The 21,417-nt window shown below is 46.9% G+C and overlaps 1 protein-coding gene across 1 annotated transcript in view; it reads left to right on the top strand.

The window, feature by feature from the left end:
- The window catches only part of LOC124469057 (neurexin-3b-beta-like), a 47,257-nt gene extending 26,073 nt beyond the window's left edge, over nt 1–21,184 (top strand). The window contains exons 5-6 of the mRNA XM_047022147.1: nt 9,247–9,325; nt 18,394–21,184. Of these exons, the coding sequence (XP_046878103.1) occupies nt 9,247–9,325; nt 18,394–19,349 (1,035 nt within the window). The 3' untranslated portion in view covers nt 19,350–21,184. The remainder of the gene's footprint in view (nt 1–9,246; nt 9,326–18,393) is intronic.
- Nucleotides 21,185–21,417: the final 233 nt, after the last annotated feature.

The raw sequence follows: 21,417 nt of genomic DNA, 5'->3' as shown, positions 1-21,417 counted from the left end.
CCGTGTATTCTTTCACAGATGGTGTTTCTATGTGGGGAAAGTCCTTTTACAGTACGTGAAGGTGTTTTAAACAGAAGACTAGCCAGTGGAGTGTCTGCCTTCATATTCCCACTCACAGTCTGTTACCACACTCAACATAGAGCCACGCTACACTTTCTGTGTGTGTGTGTGTGTGTGAGCGAGAGACAGAGACAGAGAGACTGCGTGTGTGTGTGTGAGACTGTGTGTGTGTCACTGGGTAAATATATTTTATGTAAATACACTTTCGTTCCCTTTGATGTCGTAATGAAGTTTCATGTAAGTGCTTTATGGCTAAGCCCAGCTGTTTGTGGGCTGGGTCTTTAGGGGAACGGTAATAATTCCCTTTTGTTGAGTTGCTGAACTGCTGTCTGTTGTGCTCAATATCAGTGAGGAAATGTGTGTGTGTGTGTGTGTGGTGGGGGGGGTGTGACAGAGAGAGAGAGATTCTCTGGAGTATATTTTATGCAATTTCTTCATCGGTTAGCGATAGTGTTTCAACTTTCATCTTTTAAATAGAGTGAGAATCGAAAGCTTCATTTGAAGTTTGCTCATTAGGAATTGAACTCAAAGGGGACCTTTGTTAATGTCTGGGAAGTAAAGATTTCAGCTTGGCTGCTTCATTATGACTGAATCGCTCCTCCCAAGGTGTCTTTCATTTCTGGGAGTGTTTCCTTGGCTTTATTGAGGGTCTTAGGTTGGTTTGAGTGCAGTTCTATGGGCATATGTGAAGCCCTCTATGACAAATGTTGATTTAGTATTTCAGCCTTGAAGTGGTAATAATGTTCGTCCTCCCAGAGAAAGTGATTGTTCTCATCGCATCCCTTTGAAATACACCGATGTATGTTCCACAGTCACTTACTGTCACATGTACTGAAACATCATGGACTTCATGCAAGTAGACTCGTTTGTATAAATGTGTGTATGTGTTTATGTATGTGTTACTGTATGTTTACTGTATGTTTGACTGTGTACAGTAAACGTGTGTGTGTGTGTACTGGACGGGCCCAGGGTCATTAGTCTCCAGCAGGCTCCAGGGTGATGGCTGAAAGATGCCCGGTCCAGCCAGCCCCCCCCAAGGTCCCCCCCCCCCCCCCCCCCCCCCCCCCCCCCCCCCCCCGGGTGTGTTAGGGAAGCAGCCCTTTCATCCACTGTCCTCCTGGCTGTGTGGGCTCTCCTCCTCTCTCCCTGCATCCCTCCTCATCCCTCCATCCCTACGCGCTCTATCTCTCCCTCCTCCTCTCTCCATCCCTCCTCCTCTCTCCATCCCTCCTCCTCGCTCCATCCCTCCTCCTCTCTCCATCCCTCTTCTCTCTCTCCATCCCTCTTCTCTCTCTCCATCCCTCCTCCTCTCTCCATCCCTCCTGCTCTCTCCATCCCTCCTCCTCTCTCCATCCCTCTTCTCTCTCTCCATCCCTCTTCTCTCTCTCCATCCCTCTTCTCTCTCTCCATCCCTCTTCTCTCTCTCCATCCCTCCTCCTCGCTCCATCCCTCCTCCTCTATCCATCCCTCCTCCTCTCTCCATCCCTCCATCCCTCCTGTCTCCCCCAATCTCTCCACCCTTGATGCATGACCCCCCCTACCATGATGACCACCATCACCCAGATCCCGCCCACACCCCACATCCTGCATCAACAGGAAGCTGCATGCGGTAACCAGGGAGATGGTAGGATGGGTACCCGTGAGGTGACCTGTGTCCTCCTTCCTTCTCTCTTTCTCCCCCTATCTTTTGGTCTGTACCCCTTTTCTATATCCCTCTCTCCTTCTTGCCCTAGTCCCTAGTTCTCTTCCTCCCTCCCTCCCTCCCTTCCTTCCTCCCTCCTTCTTTCCTTCCCTCCTTCTTTCCCTCCCTCCTTTTCCCAATCTCTTTCTCCATCTTTCTCTCCCTCTCTCCCTCCCTCCTCAGAGTGTAGTGTCAGTAGGACTCTCTGATGACCTTGTACACAGCAGCAGGGGAGTGATTAAGGATCAAGGCCAAAGACCATTTCCTTTTCCACAGGAAGATAAATGACCCTGTTTGAAACGAGCTGGCCATGGCCTTGGGGCAATTAGACTTTGCTGTGAGCCAGCAACCCTGCACTGCTCTGTGTACAAAAGGCAGGACAGAGAGAGAAATACTTCACATAACCTATTCCACTGAAACTGCTTGGTGAGGGCAGTGGTGAACAAATTAAATGTATTTTCAAGTTTCTCTCTTTACCCCGCCCCCCCCCCTCCTCCCCTCTTGGCGGTATGTTACCTTTGAGGAAACAGAAGTTCTGACTGTGGGTGGTCCTAGGGACCCTGCCAGAGAGCCCTCGTTTGGAAATAGCAATATGAGATCTGGGAAATCACTTCCTGGTACCACAGTTATCTGGGTTCATAGTAGAAGCCAATTTAGCTGTTATACATCCTCTAGGTTTGGATTGGACCACCAATAGACCCGTTCTGAAGGGCTTGTATTACTTGGCCTGATGCTGCAGTGTTTTTGCTGGTTGTTCCTCTTTGCTTTTGTCCTACTTCCTGTGTCAAACACCAGGGATAGGTGACTGCAGATCAACAAATTGCAGGTTTGAATCCCCCCCATACATGTCACTTTGGATATAGGCTAATAGACCACGTTGTTATTATTATAATAGTCTAACTGCAGCATTTACACAGAACATACGTCCACACCTAACACTGTATGGAGCAGTTAGAAACATGTAGAACCCAGATCCTCCCCTGTCTGGTCCCCTCCACCTCCTCTCACCCCTCTCATCTCTCCACTCCCTCTTTCTCCCTCTCTTCACTCCCTCTCTCCCCTCTCTTTCCTGTTACCCACCGCCACACACCTCCTCTCTCCTACTCTTTTCTCCTCCCCCCCCTAATTTCCCCCCCTCACTCCTCTGCACATTCTGTGTTGTCGTGCAGCATCTCATTCACCTCCAGTAGGGGGTGAGTGAAGAGTATCTGAAGGCTCGTTCATAGGCAGATGGCCCGAACCCATCGATTCTGCTTGTAATACAAGCCTTTGCCTTGTCACACTGTCAAAACCAAGATAGGACATGATAGCACGCATCAGACAGGGGCCCAATCGAAATGGAATCTTCCGGCAAGGAGATGGCTATCAGGCGGTGAGGGAGGAGTGGGAAGGAAAGTGGAGGAGAAGGGTCGGGGAGAAGGCAGAGTGTGTTCGGAGGGGAAAGAGGGGGTGGAGGGGGGAGCCAAATAGGGAGGGGGAGGAGGGGGGAGTCAGATAGGAGGGAGGAGGGGTGGAGCTTCTCCTTTTTCTGGATGTTTCCATGGTGGTTATTATCATGGTGGTCATACCACCACCGGTCTGGTATGTATTTCTATATCTCACATGTATGTAAAGATATCCGCACTCTCAAGCCACAGAGGGGCTCAAGGTTACCGGGGCGCCACTTGCCATTCCGTATCTTCTGTTTGTCCTTCCTGTTTTGTGACCTGGTCAATCCCCACGGTAACCCAGGTCGGAGGTGGGGGGAGGTGGTGGGGGGTGGGGAGTAGAATTGATTCACACCTTTTTTTTGTGTGTGTGTTTTGTTTTATGTTTGCTTTCTTTTTTTGTCTTTTGTCTTCTTTGTTTTGTTTTTTTTTACCTCAGGAGAAACGCTCAGATGTTAAGCCTCGAGAAGCTGTGTGGTGTTGTAAATAAAGCAAATTGGGTTGTGATGGTGGAGATGATATGTGGACGAGGTGATACGTGCTGTCGGCTTTCTCTCCTCTGAGGGTTTAGTTCTCATCAGCCTCTCTCTCCTCCCTCCCTCCCTCCCGTCCCCGTCCCCCGCCCCCCTGCCCTCTGGGCAGGAAAGAGAAGGGCGTTTGTTGAGATAAGAGCCTAGTCTCGCTAATGTGTTGTGAAACCTGTGCCTGCGCTCTGTGATGCATCTCTGTGGGAGCAGGATGTAAACTGTGCTATGTAGTTAGCTGTCTCTCTCCCCCTTCCCTCTCTCCTTCTCTCTCTCCTCTTCCTCCCTCTCTCTCTCTCTTCCTCCTTCTCTCCCTCCCCCTTCCCTCTCTCCTTCTCTCTCTCCTCTTCCTCCCGCTCCCTCTATCTCTCTTCCTCTCTTTCCTTCTTTCTCTCTCTCTCTCTCTCTCTCTCTCTCTCTCTCTCTCTCTCTCTCTCTCTCTCTCTCTCTCTCTTTCTCTCTCTCTCTCTCTCTCTCTCTCTCTCTCTCTCTCTCTCACTCTCTCTCCCTCTCCCTCCTCTCACTCTCTCCCCTCTCTCTCCTTTTCTCTCTGATCTGCACACAGCGCCGGGGGGTGTGGGGACTGTGGTAGTGTTATAGGCCGTGTGCAAGAACACATCTCGCAGTGTCGGAACAGGACTGGCGTTTTATTTGACGGCATTCATCACCGTCACGGCCCTCCAATGTGTTCAACCTCCATAGGCCTACAGAGGCAGGAGACTGTGCCACATCTCCTGTGGGAAGATGTCCTGTGATCTCACCACCTCCATGTCTGCTGGGCTGGACAGGCCTGCCATGGTTTACACTGCCGTGAAATATATACGACTTCACACAGCTCCGGGTTCTGGGTGCTAGAATGTTCTAGATGGAACGAGAACGTGCTAGTTTGAAAAGAAACAAGGCTCAGTCAGTCTTCACTGAGGGTGTGACATCATTGAGGGTTGAATCAAATCATGAGATGTGAAGGCCAGAGAGCTCATTCTTATAGAGAACACAGAGAAAAAAAATATGAGAAACCACAGCGTGTCTACAGAGAAACAGTTGAATGGATACAAAGGCTGTCCTTGTATATAATGTATATCCTGACATCTTTCCTACCGGTCTAACCACAGGGCACATACCTACAAGCCTGCAGTACAGGAGTCAATATTAATGGATATTGTACTGTTAAGATATCAACTGATATTCTGAAATAATATGTAAATAAGGTCATAAGATTGAATGATTAATTTATGATTTTATGATAGATTTATGATTTATGATTAATATATGACAAACTAAATCCTTCAGTTTCTCCCACAGCAGACGGCAGAGCTATGGTCTGTCTGGTGTGAGCCGGCAGCCCCAGGTAGGAGTCTGTCTGGTGTGAGCCGGCAGCTCCAGGTAGGAGTCTGTCTGGTGTGAGCCGGCAGCTCCAGGTAGGAGTCTGTCTGGTGTGAGCTGGCAGCTCCAGGTAGGAGTCTGTCTGGTGTGAGCTGGCAGCTCCAGGTCGGAGTCTGTCTGGTGTGAGCCGGCAGCTCCTGGTCGGAGTCTGTCTGGTGTGAGCCGGCAGCTCCTGGTCGGAGTCTGTCTGGTGTGAGCCGGCAGCTCCTGGTCGGAGTCTGTCTGGTGTGAGCCGGCAGCTCCTGGTCGGAGTCTGTGTGGTGTGAGCCGGCAGCTCCTGGTAGGAGTCTGTGTGACGCCGGCTTTGGTCTGATGACAACCCAGTGTTCTCACCTCCGTGTTGAAGGTTGAATCTAACGGCTGGCGTTGCCTCCCATACCTGTCTAAATCAGGGTGCCTGTTGTGGTATCATGAGAGGCTAGACCACTGTTCTGGGGTGTAGGGCAGTGCTTCACACCAGGCAGAGCAGGCAAAAAATGTGTTCAAACAAAGAAACCAGTTAATTCACGAACAAAAATGTCAAGAAGCAAAACATAAATTATTTTAAAGCAAAGAAGAGGCTTCGTCAAGTTGCTCCTCTGGGAGACGTAGTTCTCCCGTCAGCCATCTTTTGGCATGGTAGCCACTCCTGGAGAGAATGTCTGCTAGACATTGACACAATGTCTAGGAGTCAGATTGACCTGCCCCCAGCCTCGGCAGGAGTCAGATTGACCTGCCCCCAGCCTCGGCAGGAGTCAGATTGACCTGCCTCCAGCCTCGGCAGGGCAGCCAAGAGAGCGTCCCTCCACAGGCTCTGTTATTATCTTGATGGTTGATTCTGCTCCTTCACTTCTAAGGTGATGTTTATTGTTGGCTTTTCTCAGTTTCCAATTGCTTTGGTAATAACAGTCTTTGGATAACAGTCCCCGAACGAATGATTCAAAGTTAATCTGACTCTCAAGGCAATCAACCATCTCGCTTTGGACAGTCAGGCTAACAGGCAGGCTGACAGGCAGGCTTCCAGGCAGGCTTCCAGGCAAACAGACAGACTTCCAGGCAAGCAGGCAGACTTCCAGGCAAGCAGACAGGCTTCCAGGCAAACAGACAGGCTTCCAGGCAAGCAGGCAGACTTCCAGGCAAACAGACAGACTTCCAGGCAAGCAGACAGGCTTCCAGGCAAACAGACAGACTTCCAGGCAAGCAGGCAGGCTGACGGGCAGGCATATACGTCTCCTCACAATCCACCATTTTGTTTAGCTTCTGTGCTGTCAGAGCAGAGTATTGGAATGTCTGTCAACAGAGGAAGTTGTCTGCCTGTCTGTCTGTCTGTCTGTCTGTCTGTCTGTCTGTCTGTCTGTCTGTCTGTCTATCTATCTGTCTGTCTCCATCGATCGCAGCATGATCCCTCAGAATAGTACCGCTGTGGTCAAAGGTAAATACTGCTTTAATGAGGTCTGGTGTGTCTATCGATTCAACTTTTATCTTTATTTTCTTTCTGGAGTTGGCGATCACACCTGGGTCAGATAACAGGGTCCTGTTACAGGCTTAAACACACTCACACACACATGCATGCACACACACACGCATAAACACGCACGCACACGCTTACACACACACACAGAGCCTATGGATGACACAATTCCCCTCCGAATAATTACACTTGAGAGAATATTATTATAAAATATATGCCCACTCTATGTTATGGAAATTGAGTCAGAGAATTGGAGTTCTCCAGCTGTGAAATCAGTTTCTGTAGTCTTTCCGGCCTGGCGCATCATCATTCTACACCTCCCCGTAGGCTGTTCTGCACGCCCTCCAGTGCACACACAGGCGCTCCACTCTAGTCGGCCCCTGTTCCCGCCATACGTCACATCGACGCCTCGCCTCCCCGGGGGACCGGATGTGGGCTTCACGAGTCACTAATTGGGTTGTGAGTTTGCCTGAGAGCTGAGACGCCTGCTCCCCTGGACCAGCCCCCCGCCAGCACAGCCACCCCGAGGGGACGACGTCACGTGTCACCAGAGCTGATCTGTGAGGCCGTGGGGGGGGAGGTGTTACAGATCCAGAAGGAGAGAGGGGGATTCATCACCGCCGAAGTTGTGATGATTCTTTTCAATCGTTTGATAACCAAATCAGTTTTATTGAGATGGATTTTTGACGGTGTTTGCGCTTGAGTAAGCACAGTCGGGTCGAGGGCGTGTGGTGTGATTCACTGCGGAACAGCAAGTTCTTCTGAACCTGTGGTGTGTCAAACTGGAGGAGTAAAGGAGAAAGAGTCAGGCTTTCGTTCTATCAGTTCAGGCCCCCTAAACCCCAACTGTTTTCTTCTCGTTTTAGTGTGAGGCTTAACTGGGTGAGAGAAACTGGAGCCTGGCTCAACCCACCGCCTGTGGTGTCTGTGTTTGTGTGTACCTGCTTGTATGTGTGTGCGCGTGTGTGTGTTTGTATGTTGTGCGCCTGTGTGTGTGTGTGCATGTCTGTGTGTGTGTATCAGCCTTGTTTCTGCTCTGCTGTGAGCGTTATTGGGAAACGGGCGTGAACCCTTGGCCAGGCTTCTTCCAGCAACACGCTTGAGACACGACAACACGTTGGTACACCTGTGTCACAAAATGTGTCCATGACATGGTTCTGGAGACCAGCCTGTCGGACAGGATGAGCGTCTGGGCTGGAGGGCAGAATTCAGCTCCAACTCTGACCTGACGTGATCAGGAAGGCTAAGACTTCACCAGAAGCCTTTGAAGTTACTTGGTTTTTATCTTTCCTTGCATCTCTCTTTTTTCTCTCTCTCTCGCCTTCGCTCTTTCTCTCCACCCGTTTCTCTCACGCAATTACTTCTTTCAGCAATTACCAGACATGATCTGACTTCAGTGAGTAAGATTGTAATACTGAGGGAAATATCTATTTGGTGGACAGAGTGTTGTCTTTCCATTGTCCTTTGTTATTCATCAGCAAATGCTTCACACACGCGCGCACGCAGGTGTGGCACTCACATATTCACATACACTCACTGACACACACTCTTACACACTCACAAATAAGCAGACACATTTATTTATCGCTCTCTTTCTCCATGAGTGTGTCAGTGTGAGCTTGTGCATGTGAGTATGAATGTGTGTGAATGTGTGTGTGTGTGTGTGTGTGTGTAAGTGTGTGTGTGTGTCCATGCGTGCCAATGTGAGTGTGTGCGTTGGTGCATGCCTGTATGTGGTGTGTGTGTGTTCTCCCAGGCAGTGGTGGTATTGGGGGGTGGTAGAGACTCGTTTCATTAGTCTGTCAAACTCAATGATATTTAGAGCCTGGCACTGAGGGCCTGGACTGCAAACTCAATCAGCGCTCTGATTTCATAACCCTGCTCTCTGACAGGTCGCTTTTATCGGCCCGCTGATCCACTCTAATAAACGCTCGCCACCGCGCTCTGAAATACGACCCTACGTCCTGCCCAGGCCGGGAGAGGGGGTGGGAGAAAGCGAGGCTGGGAGAGGGAGGTGGGCGAGGCCAGGGAGATGGAGGGAGGCGAGGCGAGGCTGGGGAGAGGTCCAGGGATAAATCACTGCTGCTGGGTACTGGAGGATGCTGATAATCCACCACGGCTTCACGTCTTCTCAACACACACACACACACGCACACATACACACACACACAAAGGTATACGCACACACAAACACTTGACTCATGTGCACACGCACACTGTCTTTCACGCACACACAGCACAAATCAGAGCGCTTGGCCGTGGACAGGGCTGATGTGTGGGGCTTGGCAGAGGCCATTGATTGTGGAGGCTGAGGGCGGGCCAGGCCATAAAGCAGGCAGGTGGAAGGATCTGGAGAGCCCAGGAAAACAATTATCTGAGGGAGGAGAAAGCCCATTCATGGAGGAATGATAAACACAATGAAATATGATTGGCTGACAGTGATGGATGATGTGTCTCAGAGGGCATTCTGAGTTGGGTTTATACACTGTAGATATCTCTGAGCTGGGTTTATACACCGTATATATCTCTGAGCTGGGTTTATACACTGTAGATATCTCTGAGCTGGGTTTATACACTGTAGATATCTCTGAGCTGGGTTTATGCACTGTAGATTGTACTCTAGGTTTTAATACACTGTACAGACTCTAAACATGTTCTTCTCTGCGTGTGTGTATCTGTGTGTACCTGCATGTGTGTATCTGTGTGTGTGTGTGCCAACAGACGACGGACGACATTGTGTCTTCAGCGGAGTGCTCCAGTGACGACGAGGATCTGGAGGAGTGTGACTCTGGACATGCAGGTGGGCTGGGAGGGGGGTAGTGCCTGCCTGGTCTCTCTCTCTCCTTTCTTTGATTTGCAACTGAGGATCTACTCCTCCAAGCATCACGCCCCATGGGAGCCTCCAGTGTAACTTCAAAAGACTTCCTAAAAGCAACAGAGAAAGCGAAGGGGTAGCGTTGAGGGTTGAGTGTATGTAAAGTTTAAAGAGCTCCGGGCTCTTTGGAGGAGGATGAAAGCAAGGAGGGCCCTCTTTAACGTGCCCTCTATAAAAAGTCCCTTTAAGTTGTTGTGTACATCCTCAAACTGGAAGTTACCACTCTGTGCATAGTCTTGAGATCCCACACACCACATAGACTTAGACGAAGGAGAGCTCCAGTTTAGCTCCGATAGAACACAAATGCTAAAGTTACACTTCGCTGTGGGGCTTCTGGTTGCTGACATGGTGATGTGTTAATACTAATTTTGTTCTCTTAGCATTCAGAAGAGAGCAAACTTTAAATGAAAAGTACAAAATTAGTATCAAGCTCCATGTCGCCTTGCTGATGCTTCAAAATGTATCTGTCCTGCACACGATTTGAGTTCCTTGCTGTGCGTGTGTGTGTGCATCTTATCGACAGATGATACATTTTGAGATTATTTTATTAAAGAATACAGATGCTTCCAGCATAGATAGTGTGATATGTAGCAGACTAACTGCACCAGAGCCACTTCCTCTTCGTCTTCTTCTCTTGTTTGTTTCTTTGTTTTCTCTCCTTGAAGGTTCGCCTTACCTGAAACATTCTAATAGAGAACAGATATCCTAGAATTTCTGTGCACATCTTCTGTCTCCCGTCCCCACACATAGTCACCAGGTCAAAGTGTTAATCCTCAGTCGTGTCAGATCACCCTAACACAAAGAACTGGAGCTCTGATAAACAGAGAGGCACTGGTTTTGAGAGTACTTTGGGTTTAAACCTGCTGATGGATGTCAAGCTGTTTGTCGGGGCCTCTTGTCCTGGCCAGCTGTGTTTCTGGGTAAGACCAGGCCAGAGAGAACTTGGTCTGGCTTCTCTGAATGCTTAAACACTATGAGGACATGTAGGCCTAGCGTTAGTCTTTCCCAGCTAAAGCTTTTTAATTGCAGGGCCGTCCTTCAAAGACACTTTTCTCTCCAGCTAATGAATGCTCTTCTAATCTGTCTAAATACGCCTGGGCCTATTATGAAACATATGTCCACTTTCTAAACCACAATGCTGGCAAATGTCATTTGGGCCAGTTATTATCGAGGCTACGAGATGATAGATAGGCAGGACCACCCCTCCTCTCCCTCCTTCTAAATGTGTGGAGAGAATTTATTATTAATCCCCTAATTCTTCTCTCTGGGCATGGTCACCTTGTAAGCTTTATCGCTGTGCAACACCGTTTGGGTTGTGGCAAATGCATATTTGCAAAACATTCCTTTATTGCCTGGTCTATTTGATGATAGCTATTGTCAGGGGGAAGTCATTTTCCCTGGAAACACATGCAATGTTTACTCCAACTTAGCACGTACTGTCTGACTTAGCATGAATTAACAGTGTTTTTCTTCAACCACTGACATCCTGAGTTAAACAGGCGTGTTTGACAGCTTGTCAAAGTTTGACATCCCATTATTTCAACAGTTTAATCCCAAGCTTTCTCAAAAGGAAAAGTGCAAGTCAGTAGTTTACAAATCCTGTAAGATTTCACTTGGTCCCCCTGCTCATATAGTGGTACATGTTCTAGCCATATAGCCATACATTCATGCTGACACAGAAATTCATATCTTCATTCGGATCCTTCTCTGCTCCTGGTTCTGTCAAGTGATGCATGACATTTTATTGTTTTTATTATGATTTAATTACATTTTGGGTTTTCCTGGTGATGCAAATGTGGACATCTCTCCTCGGTGTCGACCCCAAGTTGTGTTGTTTATGATTTGAGCTTCAGTTTGGACTCCTTTCGATTCAGTTTTATTTGTCGTCTTCATTCGTCGCACATCTTCCAGGATTAAGCCCCTCCTACGTTTTGCCTCATCTTGTGCCGCATGAAATTTTGGTGGTAAAAAAAAAAGAAAAGAAAAGACAGTACTCTTCCTCATCTTTCTGTTATTGTCGTGCCATGCGGCTTTTAACAAACCATCCCCATCTTCAAGACTTACATAGGAAATGAAAGGCAACAAAATCTTTTTCTTGCCATCACCCTTTTTTGGCCTTGTGTAGGCAACCCCATTCTGTCTCAAGAAAGTTGTGAGTGAAAGAATGACCCCCAGTCCTCCCATCCCTCCCCCATCCCCCCCCCCCCCCCTCCCTCCCTCCCATCTTCTTTCTCAGCCTTTCTGCATACACACGTCTGTTTTGAATGCAGATGGCATAAAAAGACTTTTATTGCCACAAAAGTATATCTGTTTTTCTATTCTCTCTGTCGCTCCCCAGTAGGAGGTGTTAGTGGCATGTGTTGGACTGGACGGTAGCTTAGACACCCCCCCCCCTCTCTCTCTCCCCTGTCAACCTCAAAGCTCCTCCTCTTCTGCGCATGCATGGATTTCGATTGGCCCGCCATTGAGTGTGCTTCCCCACCCATCCCTGTGCTCTGGGGCCCACATGGCTGCCGTTCCCCCTGCGTGTTCAGGCCTCCTCTCCTGCTCTGCGGCTTCAGTGATGTCCCCTGTCTTGTGTCTGTGTGTCTGTGCTCCGTCTGTCTGCAAACATGTCTCTTGTCTCTTGCATAAATGTTTAGTCTGTTTAAAACCGTTCGACCTGGCCGCCCCTCAATCCTGAGTGAGTTCCACAAGAAGGCAACAAAACTTAAAATGTACATATAAAAATGTCCACACAATTTCATACCCGGAACCACATCTAAGACCAAACTGGATTCTATTAACATTTTAACTCCAACTCTCTTTAAAAAAATATCTAATAGCTTTAACTTTCATTAACAATTGACAGGTTTTGACAAGGTAGCCTATGGTCAGATCAAAATCATTGATCCAGTTAAAAATGGAGCACAGAGTACCCAAGATTTGCTTATCGTCTCGGTGAAACGTGACCTGTAGCTGTGAAAGCCGGCGACACTAACACGCAATAAAATGCGTCTCCAACGCCACCGAGGCGTGTGACACGAGCCCGTTAGACTCTTGACGTATAGACACACACACACACACACACACGTACACACCTAATGGAGATATAACCCAGTTCCATATGTCTCTCCAGCACGCACGGTCCGTGGAGAAAGTGGAGGGCCGTTCTCCCGGGGACGCGTGTGTGATTGAGGGCGACGTGGCCCATGATTCCTTCACCCCGCCACCGCAGATGTGAGGGACCGGGGGGGTGAGGGGGCGATGAGGAGTGAAGTACGAGCGGACCAGATCAGCGGTTTCCTGGGCCTTGTCCCGGCCGCCGTCAGGCCCCATCGGAGCGCCTGTCACCGCCATGCGGCCCTCACATCAGTTTAAAGGTTGTTCAGCTGACACCTGTCTCGCTCGCGGGAAGGTGAGCTTAATGGTCCTCCGACAGGGGAGCAACCAGGCCGGGCGAGGAAGGCTAATATGGAGCAGAGCAGCCAGCCACATGATGACGGATTAAGAGCTATCTGCCACACATCCGGAAGAGGGGAGGGAGAAGGAGGAAGGGAGGAAAGGGATATGAGAGGAGAGGAGGAAGGGGAATCCTGGGTAGCGCGGGCCTCTCGCTCGGCCAGAGGTGTCTTCTCACAGCGGCTGGTAGAACCCTGCTCTCAGCCCCGCCTCAGAGAGTTGCATAAATCAGCACGCACACACACACACCCCTTTTGTTTAGCTCACACACACTCTCCCCTCCTGATTACCTCACACACAACACATATTCCCCTCCTGGTTAGAGATGACTTGTTATGTCTTGACAGTCCTGTCGAGGCTTCAGCCTGTGGCCTTTCCTGGAAGCATCCAGAATAATCCGTAGAGAGTGTCTCTTTAAATGTGTTGACAGCAGGAGTTGTTGTTCTGCTGGAAGTGTTGCTGCAATCAGCTCCCTTCCTGCAGTGGCAGAGGCGAGGGAATGTGCTTCAGAAGGGAGCCTCTGGACACAATAGGATTTCAAGCCCAAAGCACTGACTCACCTGCAATCTGCGGCTTGAAATCCCATTGACTCAGTCCAGTTGCGTTGCGGAACGATGTACTGGCTCTCCTTTAGCGTGTCACACCTCAGGATCCTACACACACACACACACACGCCGGTGGGATTCGTCTCCATTCCGAAGTCTCAGCAAACACTGGATGAAAAACGAAGATTAGGCCAAGAGAGGGAGAAAACAATGGTGAAGAGAGAGAGGGTGGGAGAGAGAGGGTAAAGAGAGAGAGGGTGGGAGAGAGAGGGGGGTCGGAGAGAGAGGGCGGGAGAGAGGATGGGAGAGAGGATGGGAGAGGGATGGAGGTAGGGGGAGAAAGAGGGAGATAAAGAAACTAAAGGAAAGAGATGGAGAAAGAGAGAGGGGGGGCTGTGAAACTGCAGCTCTGAGGTTTGTCCTGTGCTGTATGGCTGCCTGAGCCTGCTGAGGTAGTCTGATCGTAGTCGCTTTATTTGCTTACTGTAAGTCTCCTGAAAACGACACATTCAGACTGAAGAATTAGGCTGAGTTACTGCTCTGTGGGAGCATAGCCTACAGATTTTGTTTGTACTATTCAGCATAACATGAGGTTTGCTTTTTGGGATTTCGATTATGAGTTAACTTTTTGCAGCATAATGTTATGTTTTTCTAGCTAGCATCGTCATCTCTGGCAACTGGTTATTCTGTCTTGTTTTACACTTTGTTGCGAGAAGTCATAACCCATTAGGAGAGCCTATGCCTTGTTACTTCGAAAGCTTTCCATACTTAATCTCCTTTGGTAAAAAAAGAAAAAAAGAAGTTACATTGCTTCAGGTTTGCCGAAGTGTAGAATTGTTTGCAGAGATCAGGAGGGCTTAGCACAGAGCCCCCCCATCTTGACACTTGCGCCCAAAACAAACGCTATCTCGTTAAGTAAACCCATTAGAATGTGCAGTGTTTGTTCTGCACACTATGCAGCGAACTGTGTAGTGCCATAGGGGAGCTAATCGAGGATTAACGTGTTTACAAAATCGTCAAGGTTCTCCGTTAGGCTTTGCCCGGAGCACCTGACTGGGGCGGATCTCTTGGATGTAAAGGTTCTGTTGATCCGACGGGAGAACTAACAATACCTGTAAACAAAACAGACAAATCCTGTCGGGCAGACATGCAGAACAAGAAGCAATCAAGGGACGACATAGGGAGGTAGGTAAGATACACAGATCCTCCTCTGCCATCGTTTACTCTGGCCTGATACTGTTTATATAGCGGGAGCTCATTGGAGCTTAATGATAACCACGCGGTAGGAGCAGAAACGATAAAACGCCCGTACTGACCACATGGCAGGATAGTGAAGGATACTCTGTGTTGACTTTCCTAAACTACATGACAGATATTCCCCAGTAGTGGCAATAGATGCTAACAGTGTCTGAGCAAAGACGGGTAAATTAGAAATGCTAATTCGGAGTATGTATTTGGTGCTGTCATTCACGTGAATAAACACACACAAACACAACCCAGTGTAGTCTGACAAAACAAGGACACCCACTCTGTGTAATCGTGTAAACGGCTCGCGCTATCAGCCCGGAGCACAGGAACTAACACTTACAGCTCTGAAGACTAATGCGATCCTCACATCCCTCTGAATCACCAGGGGCGTAAATATACTCATCTCCTTGTGCCCTCTTGTGGAACTCCTCCGAACACTGTGTTTGTTTACCTGTCAAACAAAGGCTGTTGGTTATGCAGTAGCCTAACTTCAAACTAAACATTAACTTTAAAGTAGACTCCTTAATTAACGGTAGTTGAACTGGATTAATTAGATAGAGAACTGGAACTAACGCCAATTAACGTTGGTTGTATATCACCCACGGTCTTGTTCCAACCGACAACTGGTAATTTGTGTTTATTTTATTTGCCATAAATCAATACCTTACAGCCCTTGGTGCAGTGATTTTTAACTGACCTCTGACCCAGTGACTCCCAGCTTGTTGTACTGTAATCATATATTACTCTCCCTAAATGCAACTTACTTATAGCATGCATAAACCTAACCTCTAAGAGTCAAACCAAAATCTGTCAAGTAGGCCTATCCTCTCTCTCTGACGTCCACCCAGACTGCACGCGCTGTCCTGTCTTTTAAAATACTAACAAGAGATCTGTATATTTCGTAAGAAAGAACTAATAATATCAAGGTATTATTAGTTACAAGATGGTGGTGACATTTGACCTCCGACCTGTCCTTTTCCCTGGTCTGCAGTGTGTGCTTTCTGGTGGTTCATCTGATAGTTTGTGAGAAAAAAAAAATGCCTTTTTTCCTTGCTTGCAAATTTGTTTTCTTTCTCTGTGTTTGTACATATATGTCAATATACATATATGTGTATATATCTGTTAATTTTTTTTAAATTGTTTAAATTACCTCTTGATGATTTAATAATTTGCTAAGAATTACTATCAATATTTTTCTGATGACTTATTCGAAATTTGTTAACATCTTCCTTTTTTCTCGATGAGTTTATTGACAGTGGTGCAGTGTCACTCCACTGATCCAGTTGGCTTTCTACAACCTGACGAGCTGTTTCACTAAATGTACAAATTTATCGAGAAAAAATGGAAGATCACTCCAAAACAGCCCCTCACCACAATCTGTGAAAATCTTTCCAAACTGTTCTAACACTAATCTATATTTTTCCTGTTATCAGACAGCTATTTGTGATTAAAAAAATAATACATAAATTGGGATTATCAATAATTATAAGTGATTAATTTGTGCATGGCAAAGAAGTTGCAGTTTAGGGTTTGTAAAACTGTCAGTGTTGAGAGTGCTCTTTTCTTCTGTTCATGGGCATGAATATGCTCACTGTGTGTGTCCCCATCCCTTCCTTACAGCCAAAAGCTCTAACGCTGCCCGGCCGCTTCGTGTCGCCTTTACATGGACATGGCAACTGACGTACACATTCACCCCCATCTATCTCATTTCCTTCCTAGTATGTTCATAGGATGCCCTCCCCCCCACACCCTCCTCCTCCTCACACACCCCCTTCCCCCCACGTAGAGATGTTAAGATATGTACAGTCATCCATTCGTTCATTACCGATGAACAACCTAAAAAGTCGAGCGAAAAAATAAAGAAAACATTTTAAAGAGTTAATCAGACTGTAGATATTTATGCAGAGGTGAAACGGGAGCGTATTTGTCAAAGCAAGACTTATAGATGTACAGTTTTCTTTTTTATAAAATAAGATGACTATTAAAAGAGAGTAGAAAAAAAAACCTGAACAGAATGGTGAAGGATTATTTTTCATGTCATGATGTGTGGATGTATGTGTTGTTGCCTCCCTGTACCATCCTGTCTAAAAGAGAAATAATTACAAATTAATTAAATTGTTAAAAAGAAACTAACCTAACTTGTCCAAAAGCATTCTTACACAACTTTCTTTTGTAAATTTTTTCTTCCTGCCAAAATCATGCGGGCAATTTGTTGATGTAAGTTGACAAAATTGATGGTATGCTTTCTGCCTTTGAAAACTATTTTTGCTTTTATGATTTTCCTAGCTGACTTTATTTTTTCCTCTTCCTATCAGTTAATAATCCCTCTTTGGATAATATCTATTTTTGATATCTCTACCTGTGGCTTTAGTTTGTGAATGTTTACAATGTTTGCTCAAACTCTGAAACGTGTCTGCATTGCCTTACTTATTTTGTATTTCCTTTATTTATTTTGTATTGTTTTCTTTTTTTTGTTTCTAGAGACTTGCATCTCCTTCTAGTTCCCTGTTTGTGCGCCTTTGCAGTGTGCAAGCTACAGTAGCCACCTTGGCAAGAGGTTTCAGCAGTGTCAACCAACACCACCATGTTTCCTGCTCTCACCCTAGACAACCTAAAGTAGCATCCCATACATGAATAGCACCAGGAAGAGAGAAAGAAAGACATACAGAGAGAGAGTGAGAGAGAGACAGAGAGAGAGAGAGAGAGAGAGAGAGAGAGAGAAATCTCTAACTGTTGCTAGCTTCCTGCAGCAATCCCACATGTGAAGAGTGGGATTGCTGGAAGAAAGGAAGAGAGAGATTAAAAAACATACAAGAAAAGAGCTAGAAAGAGAGACTTTTTCAAAAGAGAGAAGGAGAAAGAGAGACAAAGAGAAGGAGAAAGAAAAAAAGGAAAAGAAAGAGAGAAAGAAAAGAGATCACACTCCCACATTCTGGCTGACACCTAAGTGAGCACTTTATAGAAAGAATGGTTTGGCCTTTCAGCATTCAGGTGTTGGTGAGCTGCTGGTTGACATTTTGCCATTGTGGTGTCTGTATAAGAGAAGTCAAAAGGCGAGGGGGTGTCCAGGTCTAGAGTGCCCACACTGACCTGCCGCAGGACATCAAAAGCTTAGTGACACACTGAATAACTGACAATGTTACAAGATGTTATAACTAGAGTAGGACAAAGTCAGTGTATTTAAACCATTCAACCTTTAATAAAGGTCATTTCAAGAATTCAGGGAAGAAAAAAACATCAGGGGAAAAAAACACTGATTTAGTTTAGTGTGTTTTAAGTTAGTTGTGTGGTGACCAAAACAGCAGATCCAAGACTAGATAGATTTGTTGTAGTGTTGTAATGATGCTAAGATAACTATGAAACACAAAACGCCACATGTTCTTGGTAGCAATTTTACTAACATAGCTAGAACCTGTACTACAGAACTAAGCAAGAACCTTCAGTACAATTACAGTTGGATCACCCTCAGGTTGCACAACCCTTGAAGCCTTTTGATGCAGTGTAAACATTTGATGTTTCATTTGATTTTTGTTTGGGTCTTGTTTGGTTTCTGGTTTCATTGAATTTTGCACTGTTACAGTATTTTCCGTTCATTTTATTTCCTTTACATTCATTACGATTTTTTTATTATTATAATTTGTTTCCGTTTTAATCAGCTTTGCCGTTGATGTTGTTGACTAGCTGTGTTTGATGCTGTTGTGTTTGTTGGCTGGTGTCTGGGCGAGTGCTGACCTGTTCTCTCTCTGTTTCCCCTCCTAGGAGAGGAGTTAGTGATCCCCATACTGGTAGAGGACCCCCTAGACACCCCTCCCGTCTCCCAACCCTCCCCCTTCATCCCCCTCCCTCCTACCCTCCGCCCCGTCCTCACCATTATCGAGATCACCCAAGAGTCCCTGCCACTGGCCACTGAGGCGGGGCTACCTTGCTTGTCGGACCGAGGCAGCGATGATTGTGATGGTGATGATGATGATGATGATGGCATGGTGATTTCGGGGTTTGGCTCTGGTGAAGCTTTCGACTCTAGCCTGCCCCCGACTGACGATGAGGATTTTTTCACCACCTTCTCCCTGGTAACAGATAAGATCTTGACCACATCGGCCTATGAAGGAGGCTACAAAGCTCTCGCACCCAAGTGGGAGGCCAAGGACTTGAGGCCTAGCAAAGCCTCAGAGGCGGGTAGGACTACCCCCGCCCTGCCTCTGCCTGATCCCAGGGGCACCGTGGTGGCGCCAGTCCCCTCAGACACGCCGCCCAAGTTGCCCGCCGGTAAAATGAACAACCGTGAGGTGAAGCCCCTCCAGCCGGACATAGTCCTGCTACCCCTCCCCACGTCCTCCGACCTGGAGGGCACCAGGCCGCGGGGGCCCCTCGTCACCTCGCCCATGCTCCGCACCGTGCCTGCCGCCCTGCCCACCGTGCCTGGTGTACGGCGGGTGCCCCCGGGCGCCTCCGAGGTGATCCGGGAGTCGAGCAGCACCACGGGCATGGTGGTGGGCATCGTGGCAGCGGCCGCGCTCTGCATCCTCATCCTCCTCTACGCCATGTACAAGTACAGGAACAGGGACGAGGGCTCCTACCAGGTGGACGAGACCAGGAATTACATCAGCAACTCGGCGCAGACCAACGGCGCAGTGGTGAAGGACAAGGCGCCGAGCGCGGCCAAGGGCACCAGCGTCAAGAGACCAAAAGACAAGGACAAGGAGTACTATGTGTAAGGACAAAAATAATATAAAGGTCCATCATTCCCAACGACATTTAAGAAAAAAATTATGTAACGAAACTGGTTGGAATTTAAAAACAAACTGTTGACAGTACCATATTGGGAGCTGCGATTTCAAACCGGGGGAGGGATTCCTCTGTGAACTCAATGAGTCGTCGAACATTTTCAAACGTAACTGTGACTTGTTGAAACTTTCTTGCTGAGGTGACTGTGACAAAGTAGCTGATAGGGACGATGCAGAGATATCCTGCCTACCCCAGTGACGTAGTCCAAACGACAGTGTAAGATATTTCACTGGTCACACGGCTGCCCCAGAGACTGTTAGGAGGTGTGTGATTGTTGGCGTAAACAACCGTGTCCGTTGTAACCCCTGTAAAATACAACCACCATCATTTCGGCCATTTCTGCGCTTGCATGTGAGTTGTATGTGACGTGCAGGCATTTGTGTAAGTGAGGGACCTGAAGAATTATGATTGTCAGAAAAATGGAAAGACTAAACTTTAGTGTCCAAGGGAAGGCTTTTCAGTACGTGTTGCCAGTGACAGTGTGAGGTAAGCTGTTTGTTGACATGGTGTCTTTCCTCGATCGAGGCATAGAGAGGGATGAGACTTTGTCGCTGCTGTCCACACAGTGCTCAACAAATGCTCAGAGAGAGGCAAAATAGCAATGTATCTCAATTTGTCTTTATTTTTCCTCCCGATCTCACATACAGATTTGATTGCTATGCATGACGTCCAAATTCTAGGTGGTGCTCAGCCATGCTGGAGAGGATTCACAAAATGGCAAAATGCAACATTGTTTTATATTGAACTTTAGATTCCCGCTATAACATTTTCTTTCTCAGTTTTCCCCAAAGACCTCCAGTTTTAGCCATTTATTACGTCCTGTTGGTCCCGTTTTCCCATCTCTGGATCTTACTGACAGATACTACATCATCATTTCTGGAGGTCTGCTACAGTATTGAGACCAAGAGGCAGAGGATTCACCCCGGAATGAGGATATTGTGAATTGTATCTGTTGTCACAGTCAACTGTGTCGAAAACAACAAATATGTTTACATATTTTATTACATCATTAGCCGTTGTAATTTGCCGCTCAATATTGTACATAACATTTGAGTTTCCGTTGTTATTTTTTATTTATTGTACAGACACTCATTTAGTGGTGTAGTACACGACAGAAATCAAACCTTTGTTGTTGGGAGAAGCTGGGTTAGAGCGTTGTACGTATTTGCATATTTTATAAAAGACAGGAGGAATATGTTTTAGGTTAGAAAATCTAGTCTTTCTGGATGGTGTTTCTTCGCATGGATATGTGACTACCGGGAGTTGTCAATGAACTAGAAAACACCCCTCCCAAATAATGTATTGGGGATTCCTTGATTCTTGATTACTTTATTGTAATTTTTTTTTCATTTGAGATCAATTGGCAAGGAAAATAAAGATGCTGAAGGATTTGGAGACCCATAGCTGGCACCTTACTGACATACAGGTGTGGTTTAGTTTTTTAAATTGTGATGTCTATGTTTCTCTCTCTGTTTTTAAATGTTATTTTACATTTGTGTTTCTCTGTTGCTTGTGCAGGTTCATTTACAACTTTCTCATTTTCTGACAGTTTGTGGCTGGAAGTTTTTTTATTATTTATTACACAAATTATTTATCTGTTACATTTTCATTTTGCGTTCATAGCAAATCCAGTGTGTACATTCATTTATTTTCTGTGTTGTTAACGCTTTTTAAATAATTTAATTACTGTTTTTGCTCCTTTGACTCCAGACAATTCCCAGCAATAAAATGTTCTCCCCAAAGTGTTCAATGGTACGCTGCGTTCTCTGAATGTTGCCAAGTGTGCGTCTGAATCGGTTCCTCAAGAATCAAGACCATACACACCTACCAACACTTTGACTAAAGGTGCCACACTTTCTATTCAAATTACCTCCACACAAAGGCCTGACACGTGTGACGATTTCCTTCTTACCTGGGCTGAATGGGTCCTATTAAGCACAAGCACACTGCTAGCGTGCGCTCACCCTGTCAAGCAGAGAGAACTGGAGAGGAAACGCC

This window comes from Hypomesus transpacificus, chromosome 6 (assembly GCF_021917145.1).
Source record: "Hypomesus transpacificus isolate Combined female chromosome 6, fHypTra1, whole genome shotgun sequence".
In the NCBI taxonomy this organism is placed as follows: domain Eukaryota; kingdom Metazoa; phylum Chordata; class Actinopteri; order Osmeriformes; family Osmeridae; genus Hypomesus; species Hypomesus transpacificus.
The sequence above is the reverse complement of the archived record's forward strand: the minus strand, read 5'-3'. Positions and strand labels throughout refer to the sequence as shown.